The sequence below is a fragment of the Belonocnema kinseyi genome, chromosome 5 (genome assembly GCF_010883055.1).
Source record: "Belonocnema kinseyi isolate 2016_QV_RU_SX_M_011 chromosome 5, B_treatae_v1, whole genome shotgun sequence".
Taxonomy (NCBI): Eukaryota; Metazoa; Arthropoda; class Insecta; order Hymenoptera; family Cynipidae; genus Belonocnema; species Belonocnema kinseyi.
This window is the reverse complement of record NC_046661.1, coordinates 25193617-25215626: the sequence shown is the minus strand read 5'-3', so window position 1 is coordinate 25215626 and position 22010 is coordinate 25193617. Positions and strand designations below refer to the sequence as shown.

Below are 22010 nucleotides of genomic sequence, written 5' to 3'. Positions count from 1 at the left end.
TGCCTGTTGTGAACGGAAAAAATCTGAAAACACTTGCTGTCTAAGATTGCCATGCGGTGGAGTGACCCACAGCCCAGGCCCCATGCGGTCATTCAGTACTACTACCATATCCCTTCAAAATGTAAACTGCCTTTCTTTACATTTTCTGAAAGTCGTTTAACTGCAGTACCTCTGAAAATGTTCTTTCAGTTTTCTTCATGATTTTAGAAAGAGCGGGTGTCTCTAATTTTCGTCGAAAAACTAACTTGGTATATTATTCAGAGACTTGTTTTTGAGTTTACGCTTACAGGAAGAACACACAGAGAGGGAAGCGAAGAGAGAATCGGAGAGTGAGAGAGCGAGGGAGAGATAGTGAAACGGAGAGAGAAGGGGGCGGAGAGAGAGAGGGGGGATCAGGAGCTGCACGAAATAGAAACAATAAGTTAATATAAAACCCCATTTTTAATTGAATATCTGGGACTCAGGTGGGCCAAAATCCGTGGCCGGAACGTTTGCCAATTAAACCTTTTTAAGAAATGAACTATTTGTCATTAAATACATTAAATACATACATAAGACCTTAATTCTAATATAGAAATTCTTCACAACAATATAGATGGTATCGGCTGATTGTCCGTTATTTTTGTTGCTATGATCAAATCGAGTAAAAGGTCAGACTGGTGACGTCTCAATTGTGGTTTTTAATTGACTTAATGATATCTTCAATACCGATCTCATTTTGTCCTCTTAATACTTTATTCGTCCCTAGAAGACCTGTAGCAGAAATTGGGTCCGTAGGGGGGATCGGCTAGAGATTTTACTTAAAGGTTAACCTTTACTGAATTGGGTTTTTTTTTTCAAAGTTTTTTGTTTCATCTATCATTTTTTTCGTTACCGCCAATTTTTGATCGTCTTCGAATTTGTCTTCGTTAATCTTGGTGTCCCCATCCGTCTCTAGAATTTCCGCTCGTGCTATTTTTTGTGCTCAATTAGCAATTTTCTCTGTTTTATTGAAATCACGTTTTATTAAAATTGATTCCATTTTTAGGTCAGCTTTGCGGTTAAAGTAAAATAGGGCTCGTGGAATAGTCGAACCGGCTTCGAAACGATAAATAACTCGTCCAGTAGATCGTCAGTGTCGGCTGTATAGCCGGAAAATAGGCGATACTGTGTGTATATTTTCAGCCTATTCATAATTTATTTAGGGTTTCTTACTATATTTAGTGTATTAAATACAATTGTATTCGCAAGTATCGTAAAATAACAATACTGAGATACTACTGTAGTGAGTTGATTTGTTAGGGAAGAAAATACTCTGGGTAAAGGGAGTAATTATTACCTTAATTTCACAACTTTACTTCGCCTAATAAGAAGTTTAATAGATACTTTTCATGGGTCTATTCCGCAGACAGTGTAAGACACAGCGCAGCGGTTCGTTCCATTACGGGCTTGCGGTCATAGTTCTTAGTATTTCCAATAACAATTGCCTCTTGCTAGAGTCTGATAAATGAATTGTCTGTTACTGCTGCCGCTTAATATTGATGTTGCTATGTTTCTTGTTTTTTTGCACAGTTGTGCCTTCTGGCTGATTTCGGGCCCCGCCCCGTACAGCTTACGCTACAGTATGCCGTGCACCATTTCTCTTAATTCCTTTTAGAATTTTCTATTCAATAGTTTTACGTAGTACAGTATTCTATTCATTCAACTAAAAAACAGCAATGTCAAATTTTAAATTGTTGAATTTCGGATTCTACATTAAAATTTCTATTATAAACCCACGGAGTAATCGCAATACTAGTTTTTGCAACGTTCAAAATTTTTTAAATTTCATTAACTTCTGCTAAAGGTGACTTTAAGCGCATCCATAATAGCTTAAGTAGTATGTTGCTTGCGAAGTTTGAAAATAAAATGAAGAATTGGCAAGTAAATGTAGATTAATATATGTAATAATTTATATGTCTAATTTTACACAAATTTAATATCCTCTCTGATAAGAAGAATATGAAAAATTAGAATTTGAACAAATCCTTTACCCTTAGTCCTGATATCTCGTCCCGTAACCTCAAGGAACGTTTATTAACTGCTACTAAAAAAATATTCACTTAAAGTCGCATTCGTCCGATGTAAATGACAGGTATTTTATTTTTTAAAGTTTTTAACGGTGCAACAAAAAGTATTGCGATTACTCCGTGAGTTTCTAATGCAAATTTTTATGTAGAATTCGAATTTTAACAATTTAAAAATTTGACATAGTCATTTTTAAAAAAGTTTTTAAAGGAGGAATCGAAGGGTGACTCAGTGGGATCTTTAAGGGTGCTTTGTAAAGGCTCCTTTAGGTTTCTTCGGTCCACCAGGGTTATTTTTAAAGTGTCTTTTATTTTTTAGTGGTATTCCATGTACCAACTCGTCAGCATTCTCTTAGATATCCACAGGATCAAGAAATACGAGCTGATCCTGTCAGGATCACCAAAATGTTATGCGTAAAATAGTGATTAAGATTACTTTTAAAAACTGAAATCTCAGCAAATTGGAATTGCGTTACTTTATTCAAGGTTTACAGAGACATTTTATAATTCGTATTGTCGTGCAAACAGCTGGCTTTAATAACTCTGAATTCTGTTTTATGCATTTGTTTCTAAAATTTAGGGTAAAGTCTGACTAGCAACTCGGCACTGGATGTGCTAATCGGCACACTGCTGAGAATATCGCTCAAACTTTTCGTCCCCTGGCACAAAAAACACTGCCAGAAAAATATTCGTCGAATAGATTAATAATGGCGACTTTTAAAAAGTTTTCTTCCCAGCTTTATAAAGTGGCAGCAATCATGCACAAGGCTACTAGAGTCCTTTTGCTATTTTATTAAATGGATTTTTGTTTCTTTGTCATTAAAAAACATTAGAAATGATCAGTACGAATACATTATTAGTGACGGATTAGTGAAGATTTCATTAAAAACTTTTTCATTATTGTTGAAATTAGATGAGGGACGGCGTTTATTGCATCACTATTGGGAGGCTAGGATGGCTCAAAGGTCAAGTAGCCTTGATCGGTGGAAATTGTTCCGTGACGATTTTGGATTATGAAGGAAATGAACTTTATTGGATGGTTGCAAGCGACATTGTAAAAACTATCATCGCCTTCGATTTTGATGGAGATGCAGAAAATGAAGTAAGAACTATTTTACATTGTAGTATCTTAAGTCAAATAAAATACACGAGTGGTGTGATTTGGCCCATTTTATGCTACCAAAATAAATATGTGATTCTTTTGGAACTCTGCTTCTCTGATTAGCGTCAAGGACGCCGATCTTTCAAATGAAACATCTACTTTGTAAATAAAAGAACCATTAGCAAGCATTTCATGGCTATAAATGTTTCCTCGATTAGTCAGGAAACTCGATAACACATTTCAGGAGTAAAAGCTGCCATGGAGTTTGCATCTTGCCCCTTGGCCCTGTCGTTGGGGGGCCTATTGTTTCGGCCGAGACGAGCGCTGGCGGTACGGTCTTTTTTAACACGACGCAAGGTTTGCACTGCGAACCCTCTGTAGCAGCCATTATTGCGATACATCATGGAAGAGAAAGAGAGACACTCGGAATCGGAAAAGAAAGTAAATACAGTGCAGAACTACATATTATGGAAACGGGAATGATAATTTCTTAAATTTTAAATTAAGTTATTTCAACATATTTCTTCGTTAGAAAACTTTCTTGCCCCTAAAAGGAGCAGTTTATATGTAGTCATGCACTGCATTTCCTTTCTTTACCTTTTACCAGTATCTCTCTTTCTCTTCCTTATATATCGCGATCATGGTAGCTTTTACGTGGTAGCTTTCGATGTCTTGGAGACGAATTCAAGACATAACCAGGTGATATTCAAGTCGAAGCATTTTTACTCGAGTCTTTAGGAATTCGTACTTCGCACGGTGCCCTAAATGCACCTAAATTCGGTCAGCTAAATGCAATCTCACTAATATTCAAGTACACTAGATAATTCAGTGTGTAATTTGTGAAATATGGTAGAGAAAGTGAATGTCAGTTATTAAAAAGTCGCTACTACTCAGAGTGCATTTCTGAACCAGCACCAGTCTTCTGGCTCCAAAAATAAACGAAAATCATCACGTGGTTAACTCGGCGAGACGGGATTGGTTAATATTGCAGCCAAATCGATTATCGAAATCGCAAAAAATGGCTAGCTTCAGGGCGACGCAAGAAACCTCACTCTGGTCTGCGATTTGACTAATACGGCTACGTACGTCCACAGGGGAATAATAGTTGAAATTTTTTAATTAAAAATAAAACCAAAATTGTATCAGAAAGTTTACTTAAGTGGAACTTGAGGTTGGTTCATTTAATTTTTGGCGAGTGTGATGGGGTTGTCGTAAGTTTGTGCTTCTAAAGGTACGAAAAGTAGCTCGTGGCAGACTCCCTTATGCTTCGTCTTTATTTAAGTGTTTCCTTGTGATAAGTGTGTTTATCTCGAGTCATTGAAATCTTGAAAAGAATGTGTGTGAGTTCTCACTAGCCTTCTTCTCGGTAAATTGGACACTTTAATGACAGTTTTTGGTTAGATAAACTCTGTGAATTGAGTATTATTGGAGCGAGTAAAGGATTTCAAAGTTGAAGATTCTGCCCTCATTAATTCTTGCCTTATTTAAAAAACTTGACGTTTCCCTTGAATTTTTCAAAGTCGTGACTCAAAGTTACTTCCAGCTGGCTTAAATTTAGAGTTTCCGGTTAAAAATTTGGCGGTCTAAATCAGTTATTACGAATTTGATTCAACCTTTCTTTAGATTTTGATATAATTACATTCAAACTTTAAAAAAAATGTTGCCGTCTGTAGTGTATTTGTGGTGGCTCGTAAGTTTAAGCGCACCTAGTGCGCGCGACTGTATTCTCTCGCACTTTGCGTTCAAAGATGAACTTTTCTCGCGATTTGTGCTGGGTCTTTTGTATTTGCCCCAGATTTGTGAACAGACCAGTTTAAATTAAAGGTCAGAGCATCGACAACTATAATTTGGTAATTGTGAATTCTCTTTTGTTAAAACTCCTTCGGCCTGAGCGATTACATTCTCAGCACGTATCTCGTGCTTCGCACTCGCTTTGGCCAAAATGTGAACTTATCTACATTATGTTCAAAATTATCACAATTCATAATATACACTGGTATCGAAACATACGTATTTTCATTGTCTTGTTTTTAGAATTAAAAAGACCGTTAAAATCAATTTTCTAGATCTTTTAAAAACAAATAACTTTGATTTCACATCTATTTATTGTATTTTGCATGGCTTCGTGGGAAATATATGTTATTACATTTCTAAGTTAGAATTTTCACGGATAGGTCGTAAAGCGAATGATTCTAAGATATTCCTTCTAAATGATGAGAATGTAAAAATTCGAAATTTTCCGCCAAAATATGCGTGATATTAGGTACTTTAGGTTAGGTAGGGGGAATTCAAGATATTTTCACGCCAAAGGCCTAACATTAATACCAGTTGCATGCGACGAATCGTTATTTTTTAATAACATAAAAAAAGGATTTTCCACCATAGGTGTAATGCGATATTATTGTTTACTTTTCAAAACCTATTCAATTAAATAATGAAATCAATATTTGTATGTAACGATTTTCATTCTGTGATTGAGCAGCTTTTGAAAATCGAAAAATAATATTTAAATATATCTAAGGTGAAAAATAAATTTTTTCTAAGTTACTAAGAAAATTAAGTTTTGTCATATGCAATTAGTAGTATTGCTTGACCCGCAATGAGCAGAAATCTTGCCAGTTGATATCACAACTTGAAATACATAGTTGAAAAATGTTAAAACCCAATTTTGTAGGTTTATTGAGACGATGATTTTTTTGTTGCTCATTTCATCGTCCTTTGCGTTTTCTTATGTCATTTTTACACTTGAAACAAAAACTATTATACTTTTAAAAAATATTTGAAAACAATTTTCTGGAACTTCTGAAAACAAATAATTTTTGTCTCTCGTCTTTTTACCGTATCTTACGAAGACCAATTACATTGCTTATTGATATTGTATCTCGATCCTTGAGTTCTGTTGCATCTTCTTGGGCTACGCGAAATGATATCATGAACTTAATTGATCTAAATAAGGACACTAGCATATCATTGGATGCACAGAATTTACACGTTATTTAGGTTGAAATACACAAGTTAGATCAGGTTCTACTAATAATGAACCCGAAGTTATAAGGACTCTACAAAAACGTTTTTTACTACCACTACTAGTACAATTAATTTGGTAACCTATTCCAATCTGGATCACGTGATTGCCACTCCTCGAGTAGTACCTACTGCTTGCAGAAGAATGTCGGATTTATCAATAACCCTCGAAATTTTAAACATTGCCAAAACTGAGCCAGATTTTTTTAACTCGACCAAGCAAAATATTACTCTATCTCTTTGCAGTAAAACTTTCAACAATAGGCTAACTCTAGGATTGTCCCCAAAGAAAGTTCTCTTCCTAGAAACTCCTAATAGTACTAAAACGCCTTTTATCACTTCAGATAATCTGGAGAATAATAGCATATTTCTTAATTTTAATTCAACTGCGAACTAGAATACCATGATGCCTAAAGATCTAAAAGAAGAACAATCTGGACATAAACCCTGCTCATATCCTATAACCCTAAAATATGACTCACCACACTGGAAACCGCCTAGCGATCTCTGTTACACAAATCGACGCAACATTCCGGTAAATTAAAAAGATTTGAATCTCAAAATAAATCAAGAATTCGTAAATCGGAAAAGTATAAATGAGGATTTAGATAGGTTTACTCGGTATGAAATAGATTCTAGAAAGATTTAGAGGGTAGATAGTAGCCCCACTTTTAGTGACGAGGGATTTCTAATGAACTTAAGGGATTGACGAGACATCACGTACATAAATAACGAGGAGCTTTTACGTTTATTCTCAAAAATATTAGGGGGGGGGGGGGGCTAGCGTCGGAATGATTTCGAAAATATTAGGCGTGAAAAGGGCTGGAAATATTTGAACTCTTATAAACCATTATTCAAACCACGATTTAGTAATGATGACGCCAAAAATTGCATTAAGACTCATCTAAGGATAGAACACATATTCAATGACAGAGCCGCTAGACTCTATTATGTAAAGAAGGCATTCGGGTTGGCGAGGAATAGGCCACTAAATTGTCAATAGGGACAGTAGCTGGTCATATAGTCTTGGTGGCAGAAGGACAACAGACGCAGGGGTGGGAAGATGAAGGTAAAAAGGGAAAGGTATTTTAGAACAAATAGATTGCAGATGGATGAAGTTAGAAGGATGCACGAGGAAGTTAAATATATGAGATAGTTAAAAAGAATAGCATGGAGAGAGTTCAGGCAAAAGGGTAGGGGAGAATAAGAAAGTCAAGGTTTAACGGGAAGTATGTGTGAATTATGCCAAGAGAGAGAGAGAGAGAGCGCGCAATACGTGTGTGAGAAAGGAAAGAAAGGAAGTCAGGAACTGATAGAGAGGATGAGATGTGGACCCATAGAGGATTATAATATGTTCTGAATTTCCAGGGAGAAGAGGATGTGTGAATTGTCCAGGAAGGCACAGTGGCCAATGTGATTGTATTTTCGAATCGTCTGATTGCAAAGATGAGCAGGAATACGGGAATCATGCACACTAGAAAAGTATCGTCCGCCTTTTTGAACTTTGTACGCGAGCCCCTACCTTACAGAAATTTGCTCTCGAGATTAGATCATTTAAGGGATTTAGTTTGCAAGAATTTGGAGCGCATTTACGAACCACATGCAAAATACTGAGTTTCCGATTAGGTGACCTAGTACTTAAAAGAGATTTGAAGTAGTCCGATAAAGCCAAAGATCTAGCGCAAAAACTTAACGAAAAAATTATAGACCTTGTAAAATAAGTTGCAAATGCCTCCTTTGGTGTTTCGCCTCCTTACCGCCACGGAAAGAATTCGGGCAAAGAGCACATCCGAAAATCATCCGAAAACCTATTTAGTTTCCTTCTCCTATGATAAGCTTATTGACAAATATTAAGTCATATTGCGTGTGGGATACAATTTGATTACCAAAATTAAAAATGGGGATTCGCGTGTGTCTTTCTTTCACTAGTTACCAAGAAAAACAAATTACACCAGGGAAACCTATAAAGTGAGTCCAGAGGACCAAAAACATTTCATAAAAATGTTGGAAGACCCGTTACCAACAAGGTCGTTTACAAAGCGGTGAGGTAAATGTCGTGGCTTCGATCCGAGGTGCGCTTGGAGAAGACGGGAAGGAAAGCGTCGAGGATGGATTTAGTCCGTTTTAGCTCTCCTAAGCCCAGGTTCTCCTGGGGTCCTACACACAAGCAGTGTTGAAACTTCAATCAGCTGGGTCATTCCGGGGGCAATGCTAATTCCCTCCGAGGGGGTTAGTTTGTTTAAATGTCGCCGTCACGGGGCTACTAAGTAAACCTGGCCAAATCGTGGTGAGTTACACATGGTATTGGCTGGTAAGGCCAAGTTTAGGGCAGGCGAGGGTCTCGTCTAAAGATGGTGGGTTGTTGAGCAACACCTTAAGCACATACACAATGCGGCCCACAACAATGGACATTCCCGCATCCCACAATAGTCGCGGTTGGTCCATGTAAAAGCTCTTTTGGGTCTTCGACCTCTTTGTACAATAGTTTCGTTTTGCTGCTTTTATAACCGCCGATTATTTGTCTGGAATTATTACTGCCTATTATTTTTGTGGGTTTATAACCGCCGATTATATTTGCTATAACAAGTGGATTAATCGAATTTCTGTATTCAATTATTTGTTTAATCGCACAAGCACATATTTTTGGATTCGTAGAACAAATCAAATTTATAATTTCTGCTTCAGTGACGTAAAGTTTTCCATGTTTATAATCCTTTTTTGCACTTAAAAAATAAATATTTCAATACCATTTAAAATTAATTGTCTATCAACTTACAAAGGTTGTCAGAATTTTTTAAAAATTTTTGTTGAAAAAAGATTTCATCTTGGACATTTTTTTTTAATTTACTTGAATCGACAACAGAAAAATGAAAATATTATGATTAAAACTTGAAGAAACTTGTATATCAATTATATTTATAGTTTATATGTCACAGACAATACGCGAGGGCTGGATATTTTGCGTATTTTCCGGTCAATACACGAAGTGCTAAGGGGATTCATTAGAATTGTAAAAAATAATGTGAGATTTTTTCCGCGATTTTGAATATATTTGTCTGACGTCTTGCATACGTCATCTAATAATTGGTGCCTCGGATTCCACGAAATTGGTTTTTGGATACAATGTTTATATGTTGTTTAATAATAAAATTGGAGAAAACAATAAAGAAAAATTACAGTAACAGTGAGTGTAGCTGTATGCGGATTCTCGAGGCACTCTTCACCGACTCTCGTAAAACTCGCGAGACAGACTCCCTGGATCGCAGTGAATTGCTCGTAAATCATGACCCTTTCATTCTTATGAGATAAATCGAGCGAGTTTTCCAGTCCAATGTTTTATTCTGTTATTTTTAATGCTGTTTTTTACGAATGAATCAAAAACTTCGAGTCAGATAAAACTGTGATTAATAAGAAACTTGTACATCCTCTTGAAGTGCCCAATTGTAGTTTATTAATTTTCTTTTTACTACTGCCTCAATCTGAATAATAAGTATTCTGTTGAATATCACTGATTAAGAAGTCTTACTGCATAACTGCGAACAATAAGCCTTACTAAATGAATTGCCAGTTTGCTGGTTAATATTGTGAGGTAAGCTTACTAAAGTAATTACAAAATGGTTTCGGAGGTATTGTTGAATGAACTTAATTTTTTCGGGTTATTATGTATATTTTCGTAATAAAACTCCTAAGTGGTGCTTTTGCAGCTTAACTTTCGTGATTTGGCATCGAGAAAACTATATGAATACGAAACATCTTTAGACATGCGGGACGCATTAAAATGTTGTAAAAAGTTGGAAAAATTCAAGTTTTTATCAGTTTTCAAAATATTTTTTCGCTTTAGAGCATGCTACTTTCACTTTCTCACACCAGAATGTACAGTTCAATAAATTCTTCATAAGGCATTTTTTTTAATAACGAAGTTTACAAAATATATGGATAAACCTTTGAGAATTTAAATGTTTTAAATAATTGGATAAAAAATATTTAGATTTTGTGAAATCTACCGAATATGGTTTCGATTGTAGCACATTTTTAGTTATTGTTTGCCTTAGCCTAGACACTCAATCGAGCCTGTTCAAACGTAAACAGTCAGTTGACACGCCAGTGTAATAATAAGAGTACATCAAATTATCTACAAATCTGAAAAGCTGGAACAATTATTCAAATATATTAATGAAGATGAATTCTCTTTCAAACATGCATATGAATTACGAACGAACAACATGTATCTTTTAATTCAGAGTAGAGTAGAAACGCGTTAATGAAAAAAACCTGACTGTTTAGCGAAATTTCATAAAAGCAGATATTTTAAAACTAATATGCTTGAATATTTTATAACTTAAAAGCTAAAACTTCAACTAATTTTTCGAAAAGAAATTTTCGATTTATTTATTTTTTATATGTATAGAGATGAATAAGTCCGGACACTTTTGTCTATAATGCACTGGAAATATGCATACAAGAAATTAGTGTAGATTTTTAAAAGCATGACATGGTTATGTTGGTAGCACTTGTACTACACAGTGGGGCGAAATAATAAAGCGATGTTTAAAATAACGTGTAGGTCACAATGCTTCATCCGAAACAAAGTCCATCACACAGTCTACTCGGTACAAATATCTGCTTATAACAAATAACTTGACATATCAGCTAATGAGGCTTGATGCCACTGAGAAACATTTTCACATATAATTTTTTAAAAATTCAAAAAATCAACCATTTTTTGCTACTTGCAGCTCTTTAAAAATTTAAACAAACAAAAATTCAAAAGTCAGTCTCGACAGATTTCTTGAGAATATAGTGCTGAATTTTCTCTAAAAAATCAAAAATCGATGAATAATTGTGACCTACAGGTTATTTTGAACATTGTTTTTTCATTTCGCCTCATTGTGCACTGTCAGCCATTTTCCAATACAAAAAAATTATTGCCAGTTCTACTATTGACAGTAGACATTCGAATATACCCTGAAATCCTCATAAAGTTATTTTTATGCCGTTATACTGGTGCTGATAGTGCTTTTAGTAGAATAGCATTTACGAAATGTGAATGCTATATTTGCCTGAGCTGCGCAAGCAGGAAACTGTTCCTCAGGCGCTGCGTTATACAGGATTGATCGACTATACTGTTAATTAAACGATTCGGCTTGTTCGGGCTTATGGTTATCCGGAAATAGTGGAGCTGTTCTAATAAACAGAAGTGGCGCTATTCACTTTGTGATTGGTGCGACAAGTGTACATGTTGGGTGAACGGCTCTACAAAACTTCTCTCCGTGTAGCTGAAGGTCATGGAGGAACTCATCTGAATTATGAGATCAATAGGCTTCAATCAGTTTCGTCTAGATTTATATAGTATGATCTAATGCTTGCATATTTTTCGGGCATTCTAAGTAGAAGGGATTAAGCTCCCAGGTAATAGGTAGATAGATTTGATTTACAATTATATTGACCCTATGGTACTAAATAAGTTGGTGTTTCTTTACATAAATCAAATGATTGACCCTAAAGCACATGTAAAGAGACACCAACTTAGATAATTTTGAACTAAATTCTTGTGATCGGGTAATGATAACAATTAAATGACCCCAAAAAGAGTGATTTTGGAAGTAAGGACTCACAAGGGAATAAATTCGGGATAAAGTTCCGAATAGCAGAATTTTGCAAAATATTTTTGCAACATACATTGTTTTGTAAGAGTAATCATTTTCGCGAAAATTTGTAATTATCGATTTTCATTAAAAAAATCTAAAAATCATCGTTTTTTGCGTTCATTATGTTGGAAACATTTTTATCCTCCAGTGATAGTTTTCGCGAAAATTAGTAATACATCGATTATTTTTGAGGTTTCCTTCTCCTGAGACCTAATCAAGATGGATGAAACATATAATATTTTCAGTCTAAGTATGATTCTCCAAAAAAGAGAAAAAACACTTCAGTGTTTGCGACAAATCGAACTAAGTCCAACTGATCAATTTTGCTCAAGACAGGAAAAGAAGATGACTCTTTTGGAATCTCGAATGACTTGTGGCTAGTTCTTGTGTCATGAAGCAGGCGAGTACCGTCATACTAATACCGTTGCGGAAAATACGTGGTTTGAGAGGTGAAACGTTTCCGCAGCGGGCTGTACGCTCATTTCATACTGTTACGCTGTAGGGTTCAATTTTCAACAAATGCTCCGAGAAAGCAGCATCGTAAACGTTCAGCCGACTTCGCGGGAAACTGTTGCAGACCATATGATTTGTCTTGAGAGTAAATTCGAAGAGGAAGGTTGTATTAGAGGTGCCAATGAAGTAGTCGAAATAGATGAGTGCAAGATCGGCCGTCGAAGATACGAGCGAGGGCGTGTAGTGAAAGGATCATGGATCCTCGCAATGATCCACAGAGGACATCACCACAGCGATAGGTTGGAATTCAGTTCCGAAAATATATAAGAGAGACCAGACTACTTTAATAGAATAAATAAAAAAGCACGTTTCGGAAGGGACGGAGATCCACACGGATTGTTGGAAATGTTATATTAATCTCGAAGATCATGGTTTCGTTCACAAAACTGTGAATTATTCCAAGGAGTTCGTGAATCGCGATACCGGAGCGCAAACTTAAAACGTCGAGTCCTCTTGGCGGTGGATGCGACGATTTCTCTCACGAGAAGGAGTGCACGAAAGCAATCTCGCAGATCAACTCTGTGAATTTCTGTGGCGACGATAGCACAAGAAAATAGGTGCTGATCCGTTTGAATAACACATCGCGAATAATAAAGCCTGTTACCCTGCCACTGTATTTAAACAGAATTTGCAATAAAAATAAATTCAAATATATTATATAATAATGGAACTCTAGAAATGAAAATATTAGATTAATGAAAAAAATTACGAAATATAAAAAAAAATATGCTCTTCAAAGTACTCCAACCTTCCCGCGGTAAAGACCGTAATTAGATGCTAAGCCGAAACCAATGAAGATACAATGAAAAAAGAAGATCGATTGTACAAGTAGGTGTTTGACTAATATTCCATTTGTAACCAGTCACAGGGCCGCTTTGCCGCACACCACAAGACATTGGAAATCGATAGGGGTTTGACCAAAATTATTTCTGTTGCTAGTCACAGGAGTGCCATCCCGCCCCCACGGGACTTGGAAAAGGGGTAAGAGGTTTGATCAATATTATTTCTGTAGCCAGTCACAAAAGTGCCTTCCCGCCCCCAGGGGACATGGAAAATGGGTAGGGGTTTGAACAAAATAATTTCTGTGACCAGTCAGAGGGGTGCCTTTCCGCCCCCGCGGCACCTGAGAAAGTGGTAGGGGTTTGACCAACATTATTTCCGTTCCCCATGAGAAGCTGGAAATAGGTAGGGGGAAATGATAGGGATTTGACTAACAATATTTCTGTAGATTTTATGCTTTCACGATGATTCATTTTGATAAAAAGAGATATTTCGGGTTTCATTCGTGTAAAAAACTACGAATTGTTTGCTGACGTTTCGTGAACATTACAGTTCACATCTTCAGGGCTGACCTGAAACTGAGGTATCAGGTCATGATGTTCTTAGGTATACTTTCTACGATGCCTGTGATTGGCCAGAGCGCCCCACCATGGAGACTGGTCGAACTTGATTGGCTAATCAAGTCTTTTTTTAAATCCGGGAGAACAGAAAGCCAAATCGTTTTGGTATTATATCCATTGTCCCTATTGCTGTTATTAGAGTGTTTTAAGATTTCGAGTGCTTCTCTATGTTTGCTTAGAAATTTGATGTGTGTTTTTGCAATGACTGTTGTTTCATCAAATAAAATGTTATGTCCTGTTTCGATACGATGTTCAGCTAGTGCTGATTGCGTGAAATGTTTTACCCTGACTTTACTTTCATGTTTCTTCATACGTTGGCTCACCGCTCTCCCGGTTTCTTCAATATAGGCTTTGCCAAAAGAACAAGGGATTTTATATACTCCTGGATCACTGAAGGCTGCCTTTTTATCTTTAGGGTTATTTAGTAGTTGTCCTATTTTCGCAGGTGGTTTAAATACGGTTTTGATGTTGTGTTTCTTGAGAATTCTTCCTATTTGTTCTGTGACAACTTGGCTGTAGTGTAGGGTGGTGGTAATTTTTCTCTCTCTTTCTTTCGTAGGTTGTGTTGACTTGCTTTTTTGAGTGTGTTTTCTTATTGCTTTATCAATTTGTTTGTTCGTGTAATCGTTCTGTATTAGGATTTATTTAACGTTTTGTAATTTCTTTTGTAAGTTATCTTTGTATGTCATGAATACAGCTCTGTATACAAGGGAGTTCATGACCGGTGTTTTTGAGATGGGTGATTGTGGAAGGAGGCATGTAGGTATCTGTTTGTATGTATGGGTTTTCTGTAAACTTCATGTCCTAATGTGTTATTAGATTTTTTGTAAACTAATACGTCCAAGAAAGGCAATTTTCCGTTATGTTTTATTTCCATGGTGAACTGGATATTAGGATGTAATTGATTAAAAAAATCGAAAAACTTTTTCAGTTCATCTCGTCCATGTCGCCAGATGACAAATGTGTCATCAACATAACGGAACCAGAATTCTGGTTTAAGTTTGGCTTGGTTGAAGATTTTAGTTTCTAGATGTTGCATAAAGACATTGGCTATTACAGGTGAGATTGGGGATCCCAATGCTGCCCCTGAAGTTTGTTCGTAGAATTGTTTATTGCACGAGAAGTAAGTATTATTGAGACATTGTACTATCAAAGGTACAAGCTCGGAAGGGAAATTTGTGAAAGATTTAATAATATCAATTGTATCCGAGATTGGTACTTTCGTAAAAAGAGATACTATGTCAAAACTCAATATGATGTCTTGGGGTAGAATGTGAATCTGTTTTATCTTTTTAATAAAGTCAAATGAGTTTTGAACGTGAGTGATTGAGTTTTGTGTAAAAGGATTTAGTTTTGCAGCGAGGAAACGAGCTAGGTTGTAAGTTGGTGAGTTTATTGCGCTGACGATCGGTCTGAGTGTAATGTTCTCTTTATGGATTTTTGTGAGCCCGTAAAGTCTTGGAGAGGTGGGATTAGTAGGTATTCAGTTAGATATTGTTTGACTGTAGAGTTTAGAATCTTTGAGAAAAGTCTTTGTTTTACTGACTATTGTTTTTGTGGTGTCCTTTTTAAGTTTTTTGTATGTATCGTCAGTTAGAAGGTCCATGATTTTGTTGTTATAGTCTTCTTTATTCATTATTAGTGTTACGTTGCCTTTGTCTGCGGGTGATATTATAATATCTTTATTTTGCTTGAGTTCTTTAATTGCGGGTTTTCCTGTTTTGTCACGTTTGAGGATGGAACTTAAGCCGTCCTGTGTCGTATGTCATTCGGTTTTTCGGGTGGAAGGGTATATATTGTGGATTCCAAATTGCTGATTATTTCTTCTTTTGGGATTTTCGATGGAGCTACAGCAAAATTATGTCCTTTAGATAAGGCTGAAATCGTTTCATTGTTGAGAGGGTGGTCAGAGATGTTTTTTACTGTATTTGTTAGTTAAGTTTGCTTTGCTGAAAGTAATTTGTCAAATTTTGTTGTTTTTTTTAGGTGGAAAGCTCTTTAATCCGTTGAGATTGGTCAAACGATATGCGGTCCAATGTGGACCAAATGTCAAATCTGAGGCTATTTAATAGGAAAAGGTGAAGTTTTAATAGTTTTTTAGAGGTAGTGTGCAAAAGAAATTTGGTATGCTGTATTCTTTCTTTCACGAGAAGCAAACTTGTATTATGCAGAATCGATTAGGATTTAGATGTTCCCAAATTATTTTTCAGTTGTAAGAATTTTGGGACGATTTGGTTGTCCCTGCACTATTTCAAAAAAGCTAAGAATGTTAGTAGCTTACCTTGAGAAGTCCTGAGCTTACTAAAGGTGTTGGTTCTAGTAAGAATACTCTCCCCGTAGAGTTCCTTGATAATAGATTTTATGCTTTCACGATGATTCATTTTGATAAAAAGAGATATTTTGGGTTTCACTCGTGTAAAAAACTACGAATTGTTTGCCGACGATTTGTGAACATTGCAGTTCACATGTTCAGGGCTGACCTGAAACTGGGGTATCAGGTCATGACGTTCTTAGGTATACTTTCTACGATGCCTGTGATTGGCCAGAGCGCCCCACCGTAGGGACTGGTCGAACTTGATTGGCACAGAATAAATAGGAAGAATTCTCAACAAACACAGCATTCAAACCATATTTATACCACCTGCGAAAATAGGACAACTACTAAATAATCCTAAACATAGAAAGGCACCCTTCAGTGATCCAGGAGTATATAAAATCCCTTCTTCTTCTGGCAAAGCCTATATTAAAGAAACCAAGAGAGCGGTGAGCCAACGTATGAAGGAACATGAAAGTAAAGTCAGGCTAAAACATTTCAGGCAATCAGCACTAGCTGAGCATCATATCGAAAAAGGACACAACATTTTATTTGATGAAACAACAGTCATTGCAAAAACACACAACAAATTTCCAAGAAAACATAGATAAGCAATTGAAATCTTAAAACACCCTAATAACATCAGGAGGGACAATGGATATAATATTAATCAAATTTGGCTTTCCGTTCTCCCAGATTTAAAAAAAAAGTCTAGATTAGCCAATCAAGTTCGACCAGTCCCCATGGTGGGGTGCTCTGGCCAATCACAGGCATCGTAGAAAGTATACCTAAGAACATCATGACCTGATACATCAGTTTCAGGTCAGCCCTGTAGATGTGAACTGCAATCTTCACGAAACTTCGGCAAACAATTCGTAGTTTTTTACACGAGTGAAACCCGAAATATCTCTTTTTATCAATATTTCTGTAATAATTCGCAGAGGTGGCTTATTACTCTTGTCGCCAATCAGGGCCTGTTGTCACGATAATGCACAGTACTGAAATAGTTGATCTTTAGATGTATCACTAATTGTCTCGTAAACTATCACTCGTGAAAAAAAATGCTTTGAAAAGAAAATGTGTACCTCAATGAGATATACAACTTTTGTCTGAAATATTTTGCAGGATTTTCCGTATTAGCTGAGATAAACTCAAAAGTCCATGATATTTATGGTTTTTTTTACATGAAAATCGATATATTATATATTTTCTCAGAAACTATCATTCGCAGAAAAAAAATATCCGAAAAAATGTGCCTCAATGGGAGCTACAACTTTTGTAAAGAACATTTTGCGAAATTTTACATATTGGCTTTGACAAACGCAACTATGACTTTTATGTTTTTTTTCATGGTTTCACCATGCAGATGACCTAGTTGCCAACTTTTACTATTATACTTATTAATATGAAAATTCATAAGGAAGATAAAATGTGGGCCTTTACCTCAACTTTCGAATAAAGTATAGTAACATTCACTTTTATCATTTATGTACCTAATAATATAAATCTAATATTTATAGACAAATCGATTTTTTCAATTTGTATCTGTTTTTTTTTATTTATTTTAAAGATTGGACTAAATGTTTCTCTTGATTAAAGTTTATCTCTATTTTTGAGTCAGTGCAACCAAACGCATGTAAGTATACTGGAAAAAATTTACCTGTGACGGGAGTTTTTTTTTGCTGACTTTTCCGTCATTTTGTGTTTCTTGTTGGAAACATCGGCATTTCTCTGCCTCTTTCGGCCTGCGCATTGCTGTGCATACTTCCACATATAATACCTGATACACAATGTTGGACCCCATACCCTATGACGCCGGCATCAACTCGGCATTTATAATAAAAAGTACAAAACTCGGATCGCATAAAATGTAACCTTTCAAGACTATTTCAGCCCTGAGACTTCTTCTGAAAGGAAGGCTTCTGCGACCAAAAATTTGGCACTTAAGTACAATTAATATTAATTAAAGAGAATGTAATGAATTAAGACAAAAAATAAAATTATATTTGATCGGAATTTCACGTGACGTACCATTTATTTCGAGGTTTATGTGAAAATTTCTTCTAAATTCACACAGGGCACGGGTCATTTCAAAATGCACAATTTTCTACCTAGCTCGTAAATCGCGAATTAAGAGTGAGAATTCAATCTCGCGAGGATTCATTGAAAATTTGTAGTTGCACGTCACGAGTTTCTAATGTTTTTGATCATTTTAAGAAACGCATCATTTTGTGCGAATCAGAAGTTATAATTATTCAGAAGAATTGCGCTTGAAATTGAAGAAAAAAATTGAGAGAATTGCATACTTGGACAAAAGAGAGGCTTAGTGTTTATAAGTCAAATGAATTGTTTTATAAACAAATCGATAATAACCAATAAATAAAAATTCTGTCACTGATATAACCCTTCACAGCTTTACACCATGTCATATGCTTTTAGAACATCTTGATAGATTTATACGAGATGGGTTATATCTTTTAATTTTTTCGTAATACATAATAAAATAATTTGAAATTTTCATAAGAGAATATTCATAAAATACGTGATACATTTTTTAGGAACTTTAGACGCCCCTCCATCCTCCCTGCGTGATGCTTGTTCCAATGTATTTAACATTGAGAATGATACTTTAAAAGACCCCCCCTCCCCTTAAAGTATCACGTATTTTGTAAATGACCACCAAAATCGATATCAATGTGCACTTTTCAAGAATGTCGGAAACATGAATTCAATTACACCGGCACACAAAAAAAGTGGTCTGTCCGACAGACAAAAACTAGCATATCGATATGTTTTTGGGGTCGCTTAATTCGAATCCAGTTTCGAAATGACCAAGCTGGCTCGTATTTTTCTGAAAAACGAAAAAATAGACGTAAAATCGACAAAAACAGCGAATTTTCAGGTATATTTTTGCAAAAAAAAAATATATATATAATTTCTCGGTCGGTGCAATTAACCAACATATTTATATGTCTTTTGGGTCGCTGAATTCGAATCTGAGGCCTAAATAACCAATTTGGCTCATACTTTTTCGAAAATCGCACAAATAGACGTAAAATCGGCCAATACAGCGATTTTTCTTGTGCACTTTTGCAACAGAAAAATTTTTCATGCTCGGTGGTCTAAATCAGCATATTCTTATGTTTTTGTGGTCGCTGAATCCGAATCCGGGGTAAAAATAACCCAGTTGGCTCATATTTGATCCAAAAATGCAAAAATAAAGGTAAAATAGACGAAAACAGCGGTTTTTCGTGCATATTTTTCCAACAACAATATATCTTCATCCCCGGTGGACTTATCCAGCATATCCTTATGTTTTTGGGGTGACTGATTCTGTATGCGGGGTTCAAATAACCCAGTTGACTCATATTCGATAGAAAAGCACAAAAATAGATGCAAAGTCGGTAAAAAGGAAAGTGGGGACAATATCTTTAAGCGTGCTTCTTAGTGTGACTTCAGCACAGTTTTAAAAACCATTATCAGTTTCTGTTTTTTGTGTGTTTAAATCACAAGTTTACTATACTATACTTATACTATTACTATAAACTTCAAATCAAAACAGATCATGTCTTCTCATCGCTGTTTCAATTCCAATTTATCCACTTCCACTAATATAAAATACTAAATTTGAATACTAAAATTGAAAATTGGGTTTCTCACAAAATTTGCAGTGCTTGTTATAAGGCATTCAATGGATTGAAAGACAGAAAAGGAAGTAAGAAACCCCTTAAGATTCAAGAACCAACGATATGGAGGAAACCTCTTTGGAAAGAGAAATGCCTCTTTTGTATGACAAACCTGACAGGAATCAATAGAAAAAAGAAAAGTGCTATCGAATATCCTGATGTATCTAGAATCACTAAATCTGTTGAAAATAACGATGTTACAAAAAACTCAAAAAATTTGTCACTTGACAGATAGACGACTGAAGCAGAAGAAAATAAAAGTACTGATGAAGATTTCGATGTTAATCGTGATGAAAGTGACATTTCAGATTATGGTAATGAAGAGGGTGATGATGAAAGCAGCGATGTTAATACAGAAGTGTACTTACAAGACGATGAAAAGAAGAAAGTTCCTAAGCTATTCACGTCTGAAGAATTGAATGATTTATCGCGAGATCTCGGTCTCCCTAAAGATGCTTCAGAGTATCTTGCTTCTGTTTTGAAAAAGAAGAACTTATTAGCTAAAGGAGTTAAATCAAGTTTCTATAGAAATAGGGAAAAAGAGTTTAAACAGTTTTTTACTTCTGAAGAAAGTGGTCATGGAAAGTTAGTCTATTGTAAAAGATTGACGGACTAATGGAAAAAATGAAACCTGGACTGTATAGACCGGAAAATTGGCGGCTATTCATTGACTCTTCTAAGCGCAGTCTAAAAGCAGTGTCATTGCATAATACTAATGTTTACGCTCCAATTCCAATCAATACTCAAGTTATAAGTGGAAAATTTGTGGTGATCTCAAAATTCTTGAAATTGTTTTAGGACAGCAATCAGGGTATACAAAAACACCTTGTTACTTATGCATATAGGACAGTCGAGAACGCGTTCATCATTACAAAAAAAGATGGGCAAAAAGAACATCGCTTCAGCAAGCACAAAAAAATATAATTGAAGATCCTCTATTTGACCCAAAAGAAGTTTTGATTTCACCCCTTCATATAAAGCTGGATCTTATGAAACAGTTTGTCAAATCGCTTGACAAGGATGATAAGAAACTTTCGTAAACTAGGCTGCCTTATCAATTGGAAGCTACATTTTCTTCATTCGCATATGAATAATTTTGCAGACAACCTCGGAGACTTTAGTGAAGAGCAAGGCGAACGTTTTCACCAGGATATAAAACAGATGGAGAGACGATATCAGGGATGTTGGGATATCAACATGATGGCTGCCGACTGTTGGAGTTTAAAAGGAGATCAAGTCCATGAAGGTACTAAACAAAAGCGAAACCCACTACGTAGGTCTGTTGAGGACAAAAGGATTCAATACAAGCGATATAAAGAAAAATAAAAAATAAAAGAACCCTATAAGTGTGAGAGGCAAGGGGACTCACGGTAATAAAGAACCCTAAAGGGAACCAAATTTACTACGTCCAGGTCGTTGTTCTTGGGTAACGCTAAAAGTATATTAAACTTATTTAAAAAAATCTTACTATTGCCATGCAAGGACACTAACGCAAATTTAAAGGTTTCCGTCGATCTTATGTCTAATTTTGCGTTTTTCGATAAAATATGAGCCAATTGTGTTATTTGACCCCATACTCAGAATCAGTGACCCCAAAAATATGAAGATATGCTGGATTAGTCCACCCGGGATGAAAATATATTTTTTTTTTGAAAAATATGCACGAAAACCGCTGTTTTCGCCGATTTTATCTATATTTTTGCATTTTTCGATCGAATATGAGCCAACTAGGTTATTTTGACCCAGGATTCGGATTTAGCGACCCCAAAAAACATAAGGATATGCTGATTTAGACCACCGGGCATGAAAAATGTTTTTGTTGCGAAAGTATACAAGAAAAATCGCTGTATTCAATGACTTTACGTCTATTTTTTCGTTTTTCCAAAAGATATGAACCAACATAGTTATTTGGACACCGAATTCGAATTCAGCGACCCCAAAAAAAAATAGATATGCTAGTATAGTCTGTCGGACAGACCACTTTTTTGTGTGCCGGTCTTATTATTCTCGCACATCCGTTGAAGGCTTTGCGGCAACATTTAATTCTTTTGTCTTCAGGGAATTATCAGGCTCCTATCTTTTATACTTGTTTTTTTCTTATCGATAATATTTTGACATAAAACTTTCTCTTAACAAAAAGTCGGTAATAACTGAAGTAGAAAAAAACGAAAAAATCATTTGATACGTCATTTTATTGTTATATTTTATGGAGTCAATCAATGTGAATTTTTCGCCACCTAGTATATGTAAATATATAAAAATAGATTTTCTATACACT

The 22010-nt window shown here is 35.6% G+C and overlaps 1 protein-coding gene across 2 annotated transcripts in view; it reads left to right on the top strand.

Annotated features, from left to right (window-relative positions):
• LOC117172855 (Bardet-Biedl syndrome 2 protein homolog) overlaps positions 1-22010 on the top strand; it is a 1136351-nt gene that overhangs the window by 196322 nt on the left and 918019 nt on the right. For both annotated transcript variants that reach the window (XM_033361113.1, XM_033361114.1), the window contains one exon: positions 2959-3147. In XM_033361113.1, coding sequence (XP_033217004.1) covers positions 2959-3147 — 189 coding nt within the window. The remainder of the gene's footprint in view (positions 1-2958; positions 3148-22010) is intronic.